General features: G+C 42.9%; 1 protein-coding gene across 2 annotated transcripts in view; it reads right to left on the bottom strand.

Annotated features, from left to right (window-relative positions):
* Positions 1–14,031, bottom strand: part of LOC141113204 (probable ATP-dependent RNA helicase DDX60) — a 477,260-nt gene that overhangs the window by 329,623 nt on the left and 133,606 nt on the right. For both annotated transcript variants that reach the window (XM_073606185.1, XM_073606175.1), the window contains exons 15-16: positions 8,533–8,699; positions 1,494–1,667 (exon numbers count right to left, since the gene is read on the bottom strand). In XM_073606185.1, the coding sequence (XP_073462286.1) occupies positions 1,494–1,667; positions 8,533–8,699 (341 nt within the window). The remainder of the gene's footprint in view (positions 1–1,493; positions 1,668–8,532; positions 8,700–14,031) is intronic.

Here is a 14,031-nt window from a genome sequence, read left to right on the forward strand (position 1 = left end):
TACGGCCAGGCACCATGGTAACGCTATCAGATAGCAACGAAGGATCAACAGAAGAAGCGTGTGGCAGTAAAACACCTAAAGCAAGAAAAAGAAACGTAATTACTACCAAAAATATGTTGTACCGCAGAACACTACAGAAGAAAACAAACCTTTAGTTTTACAAGGACGCTTTCTTCCACTGTGCATCGCATCAGCACCAGTAACCGTGACAACAGGATCCGCAGTCACAGAAAGACCCGCAGAAGAAGCCTGTGCCACCGTTGCAGAAGTATTAACACTAGAAAGGGTTAAAAAACAAAATAAGACAATTAAAGACAACAATAAAGCAATAACAGAAATTAAAAACCTGTAGAAGGAAATAACCTATGATTAATGTAGCTGTTGTTCACATGCCCGTCCAAGGGAATCGAACCTGCATATGTCTCTGTGTTCTTCTCCCAGAACGAACTGCGCATGTGCGAGCGATCTCACACGAAGGAGAAGGCCGAGCTACATCGTTGAATGAAGGAGGGCCCGGCGGAAGCGAAGAAGGCGGAGATGACGTCAGCGCAGTCAGATGCAGAGACGAATCTTCCGGCACAGGAGCAGGTTGAAATGGGGGAAGTCCGCTCCGGAAAAACGGAGGATTAGCAGAAGAACAGGGAGGGGGGGATCCTCAAGAGAGAAACGAAGGGCTGAAGAGGGGGGAGGACATGACGGAATATACCGAGGTACAGGAGGAACAGGAACCCCGGAGCCAGAAGGGGGAATGGAGGAAGAAGAAGCCTGAGTACCAGGTCCCATGGTGGAGGAAGGCCCAGGGAGAGACAGGCAGTGACGGATCCAAGCGTCACCATCCACAGCTGTTGCCCGATCCATCATCTGACGCAGCAATTGCTCCATGACAGGTAAGTGCAGATGTGCTCCTCTTCAAATCCTCGCCGTCTTTTGCCCAGTAATGACGCATCCTCTTCCTTTTATAGGTTGTATACTCGTGCCAGAGGACCGTTTGGGGCAACTGTCAATCTCAATCACCAATCAGAGGTAAGTAATTTAATAATAATTATTTATTTATTTATTTATTTTTTAAATAACTTAATTTAAATTTCAAAAGTAGGTCTGCCACGATCCCACAGGTGGTGGGGCAGGGACATTTCATGCCCTGCCCTTCACCTTTATTCTAGTGGCCTGGCTGACTCTTGCTTATTTACAATCACTAACCAGAATGAGAGGTAAGAGACCGATCTGGGCAATACCATTGCACAAAGCAGACAGGTATAAACTTCTTTTTTCATTTTAGGGAAAAAAATGAGGCTTTACAACCACTTTAACTTTAGCACGTTTTAGAACAATTTCTATTCTACCATTACAGGTTGGGGTTCAAGTGTTACTGCACTACTTCTGATGTTGGTCATGGCAGCCTTTCAGCTGCTGCCTGTTTGTGTTTTGATAATGTAGGTGCTGTTTTTGTGTAGTTGTGTATATTGCTTTTAACCTTGCAGTGCATTTGTTACCTGCCATGTATCTGGTATGAAATTCTGCACTCTCGGGTCCGGGTCTGACCTCTCATCTCTCTGCAAGTATGGTCCCATGTATTTCATCTGAAAACGAGCCGAACCAACTCCAACTCCAACTCCAACTCCAGCTCCAGCTCCGTAGCTGTGTTTTTTACCTTCTTTGATAGGCACCTGTAAAGTTGTTTACATGTTTTGTGTTATTTAATACAGTTTTGGCACAGCATAACACAGATTGTGTTAATGTCTGCTAATCAAAGTGACTCACTTTATCAATATTTAGATGATAAAAGCAAATCTTAAAATGTGTTATTAGCCTAATATGCAATGCATTAACCACTTCAGCCTTGGAAGAATTTACCCCCTTCCTTTTTGCGATACAGCACTGCATCGCTTTAACTGACAATTGCGCGGTCGTGCGACATTGCATCCAAACAAAACTTTTTCCCTACAAATAGAGCTTTCTTTTGGTTGTATTTGATCACCTCTGCGGTTTTTATTTTTTGCGCTATAAGCAAAAAAAGAGCGGCAATTTTGAAAAAACAGCATTTTTTTTACTTTTTGCTATAATAAATATCCCCAAAAAATATATTAAAAAAAACAAATTTCTTTCTCAGTTTAGGCCGATACGTATTCTTCTACATATTCTTGGTAAAAAAAAAAAAATCACAATAAGTGTATATTGATTGGTTTGCACAAAAGTTATAGTGTCTACAAAATAGGGGATAGATTTATGGCATTTTTATTATAAATTTTTTTTATATTAGTAATGGCGGCGATCTGCGATTTTTATTGTGACTCCGACATTGTGGCGGACACATCGGACACTTTTGACACAATTTTGGGACCAGTGACATTTATACAGCAATCAGTGCTATAAAAATGCGCTGATTACTGTGTACACTGGCAAGGAAGGGGTTAAACACTAGGGAGCGATCAAGGGTTAAGTGTGTCCTAGGGAGTGATTCTAACTGTAGGGGGGGTGGGCTCACTACAACATGACAGAGATCACTGCTCCCGATAACAGGGAGCAGTAGATCCCTGTCATGTTGCTAAGCAGAACAGGGAAATGCCTTGTTTACATAGGCATCCCCCCGTTCTGCCTCTCCGTGTCACTATTGCGGGTCCCCGACGGACATCAAATCCGCGGGACCCGCGGGCACGCTCATGGAGTACGTGGCGGGCGCGCGCATGCCCACTAAGCCGTGTCTTAAAAGGTACGCCCATTTGCCCAGTCGTGCCATTGTGCCGGCGTACATCTTTGTGCGCTGGTGGGCAAGGGGTTAATATAACCACATAGCCAAACAAATCCTCTTACGGGCCTCCTGCACACTGATGCCTACAAACAACATGTTTAGAAATATAGGCATTTTTTACTGATCTAAATGCAGCTCATTGTTTTTAATTTGCCTGTGTACACAGTCATGTAAACGTGTACTGCATATAGATGAGTAAAAAAAAATGACAAAAGTCTGCAATGCTGGACAGTATTTTATGTGTATCCACCAGTGTTAATTTAGTCGACTAAACTAACACTATTATAGTCGACAAAAATACGACTAAAGCTAAAACAATTCAGATGACTAAAATATGACTAAAACTAAAATAGAAATTTATCGTCAAAATTAACACTGCAGTACCACATAAGAATGTGTAGGGGACATCTACTAAGCTGCTAGGAGAAATAATTTAGGAAAAGGCTTTTCAGATTTTTCTTGTCTTAATATTTAATGTTGTTATATATTCAGGTAATATGTACAATGGCATTACAGCCAATAGAGTTACAGTTTTTTGGTTTTTTTTTTATATTTGAAAGTTGCACTTCTGTTTATGAAACTTGGTTATACAGTAGTACCTTGGATTACAAGCATAATTCGTTCCAGAAGAATGCTTGCAATCCAAAGCACTCGTATATCAAAGCGAGTTTCCCCATAGGAGTCAATGGAAACTCAGATAATTTGTTCCAAAGTGACCGATATTGTATGCAGTACCACATGTGGCCAGAGGTGGGGGGGCACCAGAGACACTCGGAGATGCTCAGATGCACTCGGAGACACTCTGGAACGGAGTGTTTCCGAGTGGCTCCAAGAGGCTCTGAGTGTCACCGGCGCCCCAGCACCTCTGGCCAAATGCGGTACTGGACACCCTAGAGGCTTGAATCCTGCTCATCTTGCGAGACAAGCTCGCAAACTGAGTCAGAATTAAAAAAAAATAATAGCTCTTATTGTGAAACGCTTGTAAACCGCGTTACTCGCAATCTGAGGTAGTACTGTATTTATAAAGACGTTATATGAATCACAACAGATACATCTGTGTCTGTAGTGTATGTTCAAACCTTAATACCATAATTAATAACATGTTATTAGATTTTTACTGCAGGAGTATATAAGGAGTTTGGCAATGCTAGAGAAATGCTTAAATAATGCATTACAATTTAAAGGAGTTGTAAAGGCTGATGGTTTTTTATCTTAATGCTTATGCACTAAGATAAAAAAAAAAATTCTGTGTGTAGCAGCCTCCCCAGCACCCCCTCATTACATACCTGAGCCCCATCTCTCTCCAGCGATGTCCACAAGTCTCTTAGCTGTCCGGGACTCTCCTGATTGGCTAAGGCACAGCAACGGCACCATTGGCTCCTGCGGCTGTTAATAAAAGTCAGTTAGCCAATCAGGGGATAGAGGGGCCGGGACTTGGCTCTGTGTCTGAATGGACACAGGGAGCTGTGACTCGGCTGGGGTGCCCCCATAGCAAGCTATTTGCTGTGGGGGCACTCAACAGGAGGGAGGGGCCAGGAGCAACGAAGGAGGACCCAAGAAGACGAGGATCCAGGCTGCTCTGTGCAAAACCAACTGCACTGAGGAGATAAGTATAGCATGTTTGTTATTACTTTTTTTTTTTTTAAACGAGACTTTACAATCATTTTAACTAAACCCATTAGATTTTAGCTGACTAAAATGTACTAGAGATTTTCGACTACAATGCAATCAAAACGAAAACGATTAAGATGACTAAAATAAGACTAAACCTAAAATGGCATTTTAGTCAAAAAACTAAAATATGACTAAAACTAAAAAGGCATTTTAGTCTAAAGTCTATGATTAAAGCTAAATCGAAATTTGACGTCAAAATTAACACTGGTATCAGCACATATACGCCTATACATGTGCACAACCTGTGCATGTACACATACATGCAAAAAGGTGAATACACGTGAATACATGCATTTAATATACAGCTCATCCTGGCGTTTTTATGCAGGAATTTTCTACCACGCATCTGATGTTCATACATCAGTACCCTAAAACATAAGTCTGACCAAGCATACACTTATTATATAAAGCAAAGTCAGTGTCATAATGTTCAACGGTGCTGCTATAGCTTTTGGCAGAAATTTTGCAGCAGCCTCAATAAGCTGTATGTTAGTAAAACAGGACAATTTTCTTAAAGCAGAGCTCCACCCAAAAGGGGAAGCTTTGCTTGTCCGCCTCCTCCCCCTCCACTGCCACATTTTGCACCTTGAGAGGGGGAGCAGGTACCTGGTTTTGGCAGGTACTCGCTCCCACTTCCGGCTCAGTTCGCCACGGCAAACTGAGCCAGAAGTTCGGCCCCCCTCCATCCTCCGCGGCCTTCTGGGACACTTTATATGTCCTAGAAAACTGCGGCCCATTCACAAAGCGCAGCGCGACATGCGCAGTAGGAAACCGGCTGTGAACATTCCTTGTAATAGAAAAAAAGCATGACAGGACCTCACATTTACACTTTAATGCAATAAAAAAATATATATAAATGTCTTCTTTTTTTGCAAAAAAGACCATTGGGCAGAAGTGACATTTGACATCAGTTCCTTCATCCAATGTTATGGAGCAGAGCGGAGGCCATCTTTCCCTCATTCAGCATCCAGTCTCACAGGGGAAAGGACGCGATTGTCTCCGCCACTACCGATGGCTTCGGTAAACGGCGGAGATTACCAGAGCCTGTCGGGGGGGGGGGGGGGGTCCCCTCTCCTGCCCCCAATAAAAGTGATCTTGCGGCGAATCCACCGCAGAGACAACTTTTATCTGAAAGAGGACCGTCCGCCTTTGAAGAGGATATCGAGGTTAAGGCAGCTATCTGCTGCCATAACAACGGTACTCCACTTCAAACAGCCGATGTACATTAACCATTTGGGCAGACCGCAAGTGGTTAATGTCATTAGGGCACCTCTGGCGTGCAAGGATATATTTTGTCATCCTTGTAGCATTTGGAAAAGAATATTTCTTCTTGCAATATTTTCAAATTGCAGCTTTGCTCCCAGCAGAAATTGCACTGCAGAAATATTTCCAAACTCTATGTTGGTCTCACCATTTTCCTGAGAGGAGGAAAAAAAAAACAATTTACTCACCAGACTATAGGGAAAAAGGATGTTGTGATGATGGAAAACACTAATAGGAATCATTTAAAGGTTAAAAAGATAAACTAATTTGTCAAACAAATTTACCTTCTTACCTGTCAATTAAGGCCTAATAGGATACAATAGATGATAATTTCTGTCCTAACAATCATCCAACTGTAGGAGGTACAAGATGGTCCACCTAAGCAAACTTAACTGGAGCCTTTCCCCTGCAGGGCCCCCCTAGTGGCAGATATGCATATTTCTCTTGTTTAACCTCTTAAAGCGGTAGTAAACCCGCTGTTTTTTTTCTTTTCCTACACCTGCAAGGGAAAAGGCATAATGAGCTAGTATGCACCGCATACTAGCTCATTATAAGATACTTACCTTAGAACGAGGCGCCGGCATCTCACCCTGTCCACGCCGAGGGAGCTGACATTTCCCCTCGGCGTGTCTTCCGGGTACCGCGGCTCCGGCCACTCACAGCGGCAAGCTCCGGAGTTTGCCGGGCTGTCAGCCGAGAATCCCCTGTGCGCATGCGCCGCTGCAGTCAGCGGCTCATTGCAAGGGGAATATCTCCTAAACCGTACAGGTTTAGGAGATATTTTTTTTACCTACAGGTAAGCCTTATTATAGGCTTACCTGTAGGTAAAAGTTAAAAAAAAAGGTACAGGCATACCCCACTTTTAAGCACACAATAGGGTTTATTTACTAAAGCTGGAAAGTGCAAAATCAGGCTCACTTCTGCAGAGAAACCAATGAGCTTCCAGGTTTTATTACCAAAGCTTAATTGAACAAGCTGGGGTTAGAAGCTCATTGGTTTCTATGCAAAAGTGAGCCTGATTTTGCACTTTCCAGTTTTAGTAAATAAACCCCATTGTGTACTTAAAAGTGGGGTATGCCTGTATACAACCGCTTTAAGGACCAGCCTCGTTTTGGATTTTAGGTGTTTACATGTTTAAAACAGTTTTTTTTGCTAGAAAATTACTTAGAACACCCAAACATTATATATGTTTTTTTTCTAACACCCTAAAGAATAAAATGGCGGTTGTTGCAATACTTTTTTTTGCACCATATTTGCGCAGCGGTCTTATAAGTGCACTTTTTTTGGAAAAAATTCACTTTTTTGAATAAAAAAATAAGACAACAGTAAAGTTAGCCCAATTTTTTTTTATATTCTGAAATATAATGTTACGCCAAGTAAATTGATACCCAACATGTCACGCTTCAAAATTGCGCCCGCTCGTGGAATGGCATCAAACTTTTACCCTCAAAAAATTCCATAGGCGACGTTTAAAAAATCTACAGGTTGCATGTTTTGCCTTACAAAGGAGGTCTAGGGCTAGAATTATTGCTCTCGCTCTACCGGTCGCGTCTATACCTCACATGTGTGGTTTGACCACCTTTTTCATATGCGGCCGCTACTATTTTATTTTATTATTTATTTTACATTATTTTATTTAATTTTACACTGTTTTAAAGAAAAAAATTGTGTCACTTTTATTCCTATTACAAGGAATGTAAACATCACTTGTAATAGAAAAAAGCATGACAGGACCTCTTAAATATGAGATCTGGGGTCAAAAAGACCGCAGATCTCATATTTACACTAAAATGCAATAAAAAAAAAGTAGTAATTTAAAAAGATGACATTGAAAAAAATATGCCTTTAAGAGGCCTGGGCGGAAGTGACGTTTTGACGTCGCTTCCGCCCTGCAGTGTCAAGGAGGCGAGTGGGCGCCATCTTAGCCTCACTCGTCTCCAGGCACAGGAGGGAGATGGACGCGATTGCCTCTGCCACTACCGACGGCTCCGGTAAGGGGGCAGAGGGGGGGCCCTCTCCCGCCACCGATAAAAGTGATCTCGCGGCGAATCCGCCGCAGGGACCACTTTTATCAGAAAGCCAGCCGCCGCACGAAAACGGGGATACCGGGGTTATGGCAGCTAGCTGCTGCTGTAACAATGATATCCCCCTTCAAAGTTTGGACGTACATCGGCGTGCGGCGGTCCGGAAGTGGTTAAGAACTGCATTGAGAAGTACAGTGTTAACTGAACTGTAATCCCAGGATTTGCTTGTCGTCGGTTGAGAGAACTTGCAATAATTTAGGATTTTACATGAAGTCTGAGAAATCTTTCATTAAGATCTTCATGTTTTATATAGTTTGAATACCATGTCATAGATATATTTATCACTGTAAAAGAACATATTCCACACTTTTTTTTCCAATTTTTTCTGGAAAAACAAAACAAAAACTGCTTTAAAAAAAACTGGAAAAAACAAAACAGTTTTCTGTTTTTTTCCAGGTCTTCCCATCTCTAGTCAGCAGTAGTGTCCGTGCATGAATATTAAATTTTCTTATCCAACTTAGATACAGCATTTTACTTAAAGCGGAGTTCCACCCTATTTTACAAGTTATTCTTAAAGGAATAGGCTCCACTGCCAGGTTTCCCTTAGTTACAATGGTGACGCCTGCAGCCGAGCCAATGGACGGATCGGCCTCGAGGGGCCAACATCGCGGGCTCCCTGGACAGGTAAGTGTCCTTGTTAAAAGTCAGCAGCTACAGTGTTTGTAGCTGCTGACTTTAAAAAAAATAAATTTTGCGGCTGGAACACCGCTTTAATTCAGGATGGTGAGTTGTGCATCACCATAAGAAAAAAACAACCAATACCTCAGTGTCCTTCAATGAAAGGGACAGGTTCTGAAAACCCAGTTGGCCAACATAAGCAGCTATCCTGTGTTTATCTGCCCTTTGTACCATATCTTTGTATTTAGCCATGATGGACTGTATAATCTTCATAATTTCCACTGCAATATTCATATCTTTCTTATCTTCAGCTGTAACAAAGGAACAAGAAAAATACACATATAAGAGTAGTCTAATTTCAATGACCTGTATATTTTTCTGAAAAAGATAAATAAACATACAAGACTACTGCCACGGTCAAATTTAGAATAGTTAATTCTTTGACTAATTTGCATACCTCATTTTTTTTTACATTTATTTTGTGTAATTATAACTAACCATTACATACACAGATACACTGTACCACCTTCAGATTGCAATGACATCTGCAGACTAAAGGCTAAAGCGGTATTAAACTCAAAAGCAATAATGTATTATATTGCAGCTTACCAATTCTTAGATGTGATGGCTGCATTAGTTTTCTTTTTTTTTTTCATCCGGTGATCCAGCCAGTAATTATTAGTAATTATTAATTGTTTTTCAAAAGAACAAGCTCTCTTGCAGTTAAAGCAGTTACAGGGATGAGTGTACTGTGTACTCGGCAAGGCTCGGCTCTGCTCAGTCACGCCCAGTCCTGCCTCCTAGCCTTTACATCCCGCCATTGGACTGGTGTTGTGTCCATCATAGGAGCCGGGCCAAGGGGCGGGATGGGGGCGTGACTGCGAGCGGACTCGAGTACACAGTACACTCGGCTCGGTCTATGTCGGCGGCGAGAGGAGCCGAATATCTCGGCGGCGACAGTGGCTGTAAATTTAAAACCCAAACATGCTGAAATTTTGGGGAAGGCTGCAGATGGACACCACAAGGCTGCAGATGGACACTGCAAGGCTGCAGATGGACAGTGTACAAGGCTGCAGATGGACTGTGTGCAAGGCTGCATTGATGGGCATTTAAAAAAAAGTTTTTTCCTTAAACTTTCCTCCTAAACGTGGGGTGCGTGTTATACGCCGGCGCATGTTATACGCCGATAAATACGGTATTTATGTAAGGCCTTTACCCTAAAGGGGAAAACAAATCTGTTGCTGTAACTGCTTATAAAGTAACAGCTGGAGTTCTGCCTCAGTTTGTTTGTTTTTCTGCCTCAACACTCCCATCCCCTCAGATTGACAATGCTGCTGTTTGCTGTGCCCCTTGTGCTCCTTCATCCAATGTGGAGGTACTCTAATACAGGAGGTGTGTTACTGGCCAGATTACCAGGTAAAAACAGAGGGGGGGAAAAGCGTAAACAAGGAAAACGAATGCAGCCACCACACCAAAAATTTAATACAGTATATTGCAGCTTACCAAACATTCAATGTGGTGACTGCATTCATTTTTTTTTGTTTTTTAAGGCTTTTTTTGTTTTCATCCGGTGGGTGTTCTGACCAATAACACACCTCCTGTATTGGCGTGCCTCCACTCTGGATGAAGGAGCAATTGGGACACCTTTGGACAGCCACATTGTCAGTCTGGGGGCAGGGGAGTGTTAGATGTACTAGCAGATTTAAATGCATTAATAAATTGAAGCTGAACTCCAGCTAATACTTTATAGGCAGTTGCAGCAACAGTTTTTTTTTTACCTTTTGGGATAAAGATTTTAAATACAGTGGGGCAAAAAAGTATTTAGTCAGCCACCAATTGTGCAAGTTCTCCCATTTAAAAAGATGAGAGAGGCCTGTAATTGTCATCATAGGTGTACCTCAACTATGAGAGACAAAATGTGGAAACAAATCCAGACAATCACATTGTCTGATTTTTGAAAGAATTTATTTGCAAATTATGGTGGAAAATAAGTATTTGGTCACCTACAAACAAGCAAGATTTCTGGCTCTCACAGACCTGTATCTTCTTCTTTAAGAGGCTCCTCTGTCCTCCACTCATTACCTGTATTAATGGCACCTGTTTGAACTTGTTATCAGTATAAAAGACACCTGTCCACAACCTCAAACAGTCACACTCCAAACTCTACTATGGTGAAGACCAAAGAGCTGTTGAAGGACACCAGAAACAGAATTGTAGACCTGCACCAGGCTGGGAAGACTGAATCTGCAATAGGCAAGCAGTTTGGTGTGAAGAAATCAACTGTGTTGAGCAAAAATCCCAGAACCACACGGGGGGGACCTAGTGAATGACTTGCAGAGAGCTGGGACCAACGTAACAAAGGCTACCATCAGTAACACACCAGGGACTCAGATCCTGCAGTGCCAGACGTGTCCCCCTGCTTAAGCCAGTACATGTCCGGGCCCGTCTGAGGTTTGCTAGAGAGCATTTGGATGATCCAGAAGAGGATTGGGAGAATGTCATATGGTCAGATGAAACCAAAGTAGAACTGTTTGGTAGAAACACAACTCGTCGTGTTTGGAGGAGAGAGAATGCTGAGTTGCAACCAAAGAACACCATACCTACTGTGAAGCATGGGGGTGGCAACATCATGCTTTGGGGCTGTTTCTCTGCAAAGGGAACAGGACGACTGATCCGTGTACATGAAAGAATGAATGGGGCCATGTATCGCGAGATTTTGAGTGCAAACCTCCATCAGCATTCATTGAAGATGAAACGTGGCTGGGTCTTTCAGCATGACAATGATCCCAAACACACCGCCCGGGCAACGAAGGAGTGGCTTCGTAAGAAGCTTTTCAAGGTCCTGGAGTGGCCTAGCCAGTCTCCAGATCTCAACCCCATAGAAACCCTTTGGAGGGAGTTGAAAGTCCGTGTTGCCCAGCGACAGCCCTAAAGCATCACTGCTCTAGAGGAGATCTGCATAGAGGAATGGGCCAACATACCAGCAACAGTGTGTGACAACCTTTTGAAGACTTACAGAAAACGTTTGAACCCTGTCATTGCCAACAAAGGATATATAACAAAGTATTGAGATGAACTTTTGATATTGACAAAATACTTATTTTCCACCATAATTTGCAAATAAATTCTTTCAAAAATCAGACAATGTGATTGTCTGGATTTGTTTCCAAGTTTTGTCTCTCATAGTTGAGGTATACCAATGATGACAATTGCAGGCCTCTCTTATATTTTTAAGTGGGAGAACTTGCACAATTGGTGGCTGACTAAATACTTTTTTGCCCCACTGTACAGTGGCAAACTACCAGGGTTGCAAAGGTCACACTTGCGACCGGGCCCTGGCGTTCCACCACCATGGGGGGGCCCCCAAGACCAGGGCAGCATAGGCACCTATTCCCAGTGCAACCAAGCATTATGCAGGGAGGGAGTGAGGCAGAGGCAGAAAGTGAATAGAAGGCTGGAGGAAGCAGCAAACTCTCACCCAGCTGAGTTCACTGTTCGATATGCACTGGGCTCCATTATTTACCTTGCAGGGGGACTTCTACAGTGTCTATGGCTGCACCCAGCACCCCCTCCCCCCCTCACCGCTCTAAATTCCACCCCTCTGTGAGCCCCCACCGCTGCTCCAATCCTCTTGTGTGCTCCGGCTTCCTTTCCATCCTTACCTGCTGGCAGCAGCAAAGGGCACACAAGAGGATCGGGTTCAGGATGGAGAGTGAGGGTGGGGTTTATGTAAATTTACTGGCCCCTTCCTTTCCTGAATGAACACAGTGAGTGAACGATGGGGGCAGCACATACTGGAACAGATCTGTATTTTCCATCTGCAGCAGCTGAAAGGAGGCTTCTCCCCCTCTCCCTCCCGCCAGCATTCAGCTCCCACAGGAGCACAATACAGGGGATCAGTACAAGTACATGCCACCTCTGCCACCCCTCCTGTCCATGTTCCTCTTCTTTCTGCTGCACGGGCCCCCCAGTGTGGTCCCCCCATTTCAGGGAAGGGCCAGCAAATAGTCAGGTCCATAAATATTGGGACATCGACAATTCTAACCTTTTTGGCTCTATACACCACCACAATGGATTTAAAAATCAAACGAACAAGATGTGCTTTAACGGCAGACTTTCAGCTTTAATTTGAGGGTATTTACATACAAATCAGGTGAACAGTGTAGCAATTACAACAGTTTGTATATGTGCCTCCCACTTTTAAAGGGACCAAAGGTAATGGGACAATTGGCTGCTCAGTTGTTCCATGACCAGGTGTGTGTTATTCCCTCATTATCCCATTTACAAGGAGCAGATAAAAAGTCCAGAGTTCATTTCAAGTGTGCTATTTGCATTTGGAATCGGTTTCTGTCAACTCTCAATATGAGATCCAAAGAGCTGTCACTATCAGTGAAGAAAGCCATCATTAGGCTGAAAAAACAAAACAAACCCATCAGAGAGATAGCAAAAACATTAGGTGTGGCCAAATCAACTGTTTGGAACATCCTTAAAAAGAAAGAACGCACCGGTGAGCTCAGCAACACCAAAAGAGACGGAAGACCACAGAAAACAACTGTGGTGGATGACCAAAGATTTCTTCACAACAGTTGGCCAGATCAAGAACACTCTCCATGAGGTAGGTGTATGTGTGTCCTGTTCACCACAAGATGTAAACCATTGGTGAGCCTCAAAAACAGGAAGGCCAGATTAGAGTTTGCCAAACAACATCTAAAAAAGCCTTCACAGTTCTTGAACAACATCCTATGGACAGATGAGACCAAGATCAACTTGTACCAGAGTGATGGGAAGAGAAGAGTATGGAGAAGGAAAGGAACTGCTCATGATCCAAAGCATACCACCTCATCAGTGAAGACTTCAGGCTGTAATTGACTGCAAGGATTTGCAACCAAGTATTAAAAAGTGAAAGTTTGATGGATGATTGTTAATCTGTCCCATTACTTTTGGTCCCTTAAAAAGTGTGAGGCACATATACAAACTGTTGTAATTCCTACACCGTTCACCTGATTTGGATGTAAATACCCTCAAATTAAAGCTGAAAGTCTGCACATCTTGTTCGTTTCATTTCAAATCCATTGTGGTGGTGTATAAAGCCAAAAAGATTAGAATTGTCGATGTCCCAATATTTATGGACCTGACTGTATGTCCTTTACCGGTCCCTTCATTTTCTGTATGAGCACAGTGAGTGATCGTGTGCGCCCCAGACCCGGACGTGGAAAATCACTTACAGGTACGAGATTTTGCACAGGAGAGCCACCTTGCCGGCGTATATATGCAGTGTAAGGTCAGCAAGCGATTAACAGAAGTCTATGCAAGTCGCAAATGAAATAGGAAAAAAGTAGCGCAGGAACCTTTTTTAAAGTCCCTGCGACATAAGAGGAGGCAATTTGAACCGTTCCATTGCTGGCAATGGGGTGGGTCTTGGAACTGTCAAATCGCATGACAAATAGCACCAGTGTGAACGGGGGCTTAATGTTATTGAAATGTCACAGTGTTACATTTCATTAATTTCTACACACTACAGCTTAGCTGCAGTGTGTAGAAACGCAAGGAGAAATTAAAATGTGGGTGAGCTGTAGTGCACGATGGAAAAATGCAAAGATTTTGCAGATTTCTGCATGGAAGAAATATCAAAAACTGCGCTAA

Source organism: Aquarana catesbeiana, linkage group LG01 (genome assembly GCF_042186555.1).
Source record: "Aquarana catesbeiana isolate 2022-GZ linkage group LG01, ASM4218655v1, whole genome shotgun sequence".
Classification (NCBI taxonomy): domain Eukaryota; kingdom Metazoa; phylum Chordata; class Amphibia; order Anura; family Ranidae; genus Aquarana; species Aquarana catesbeiana.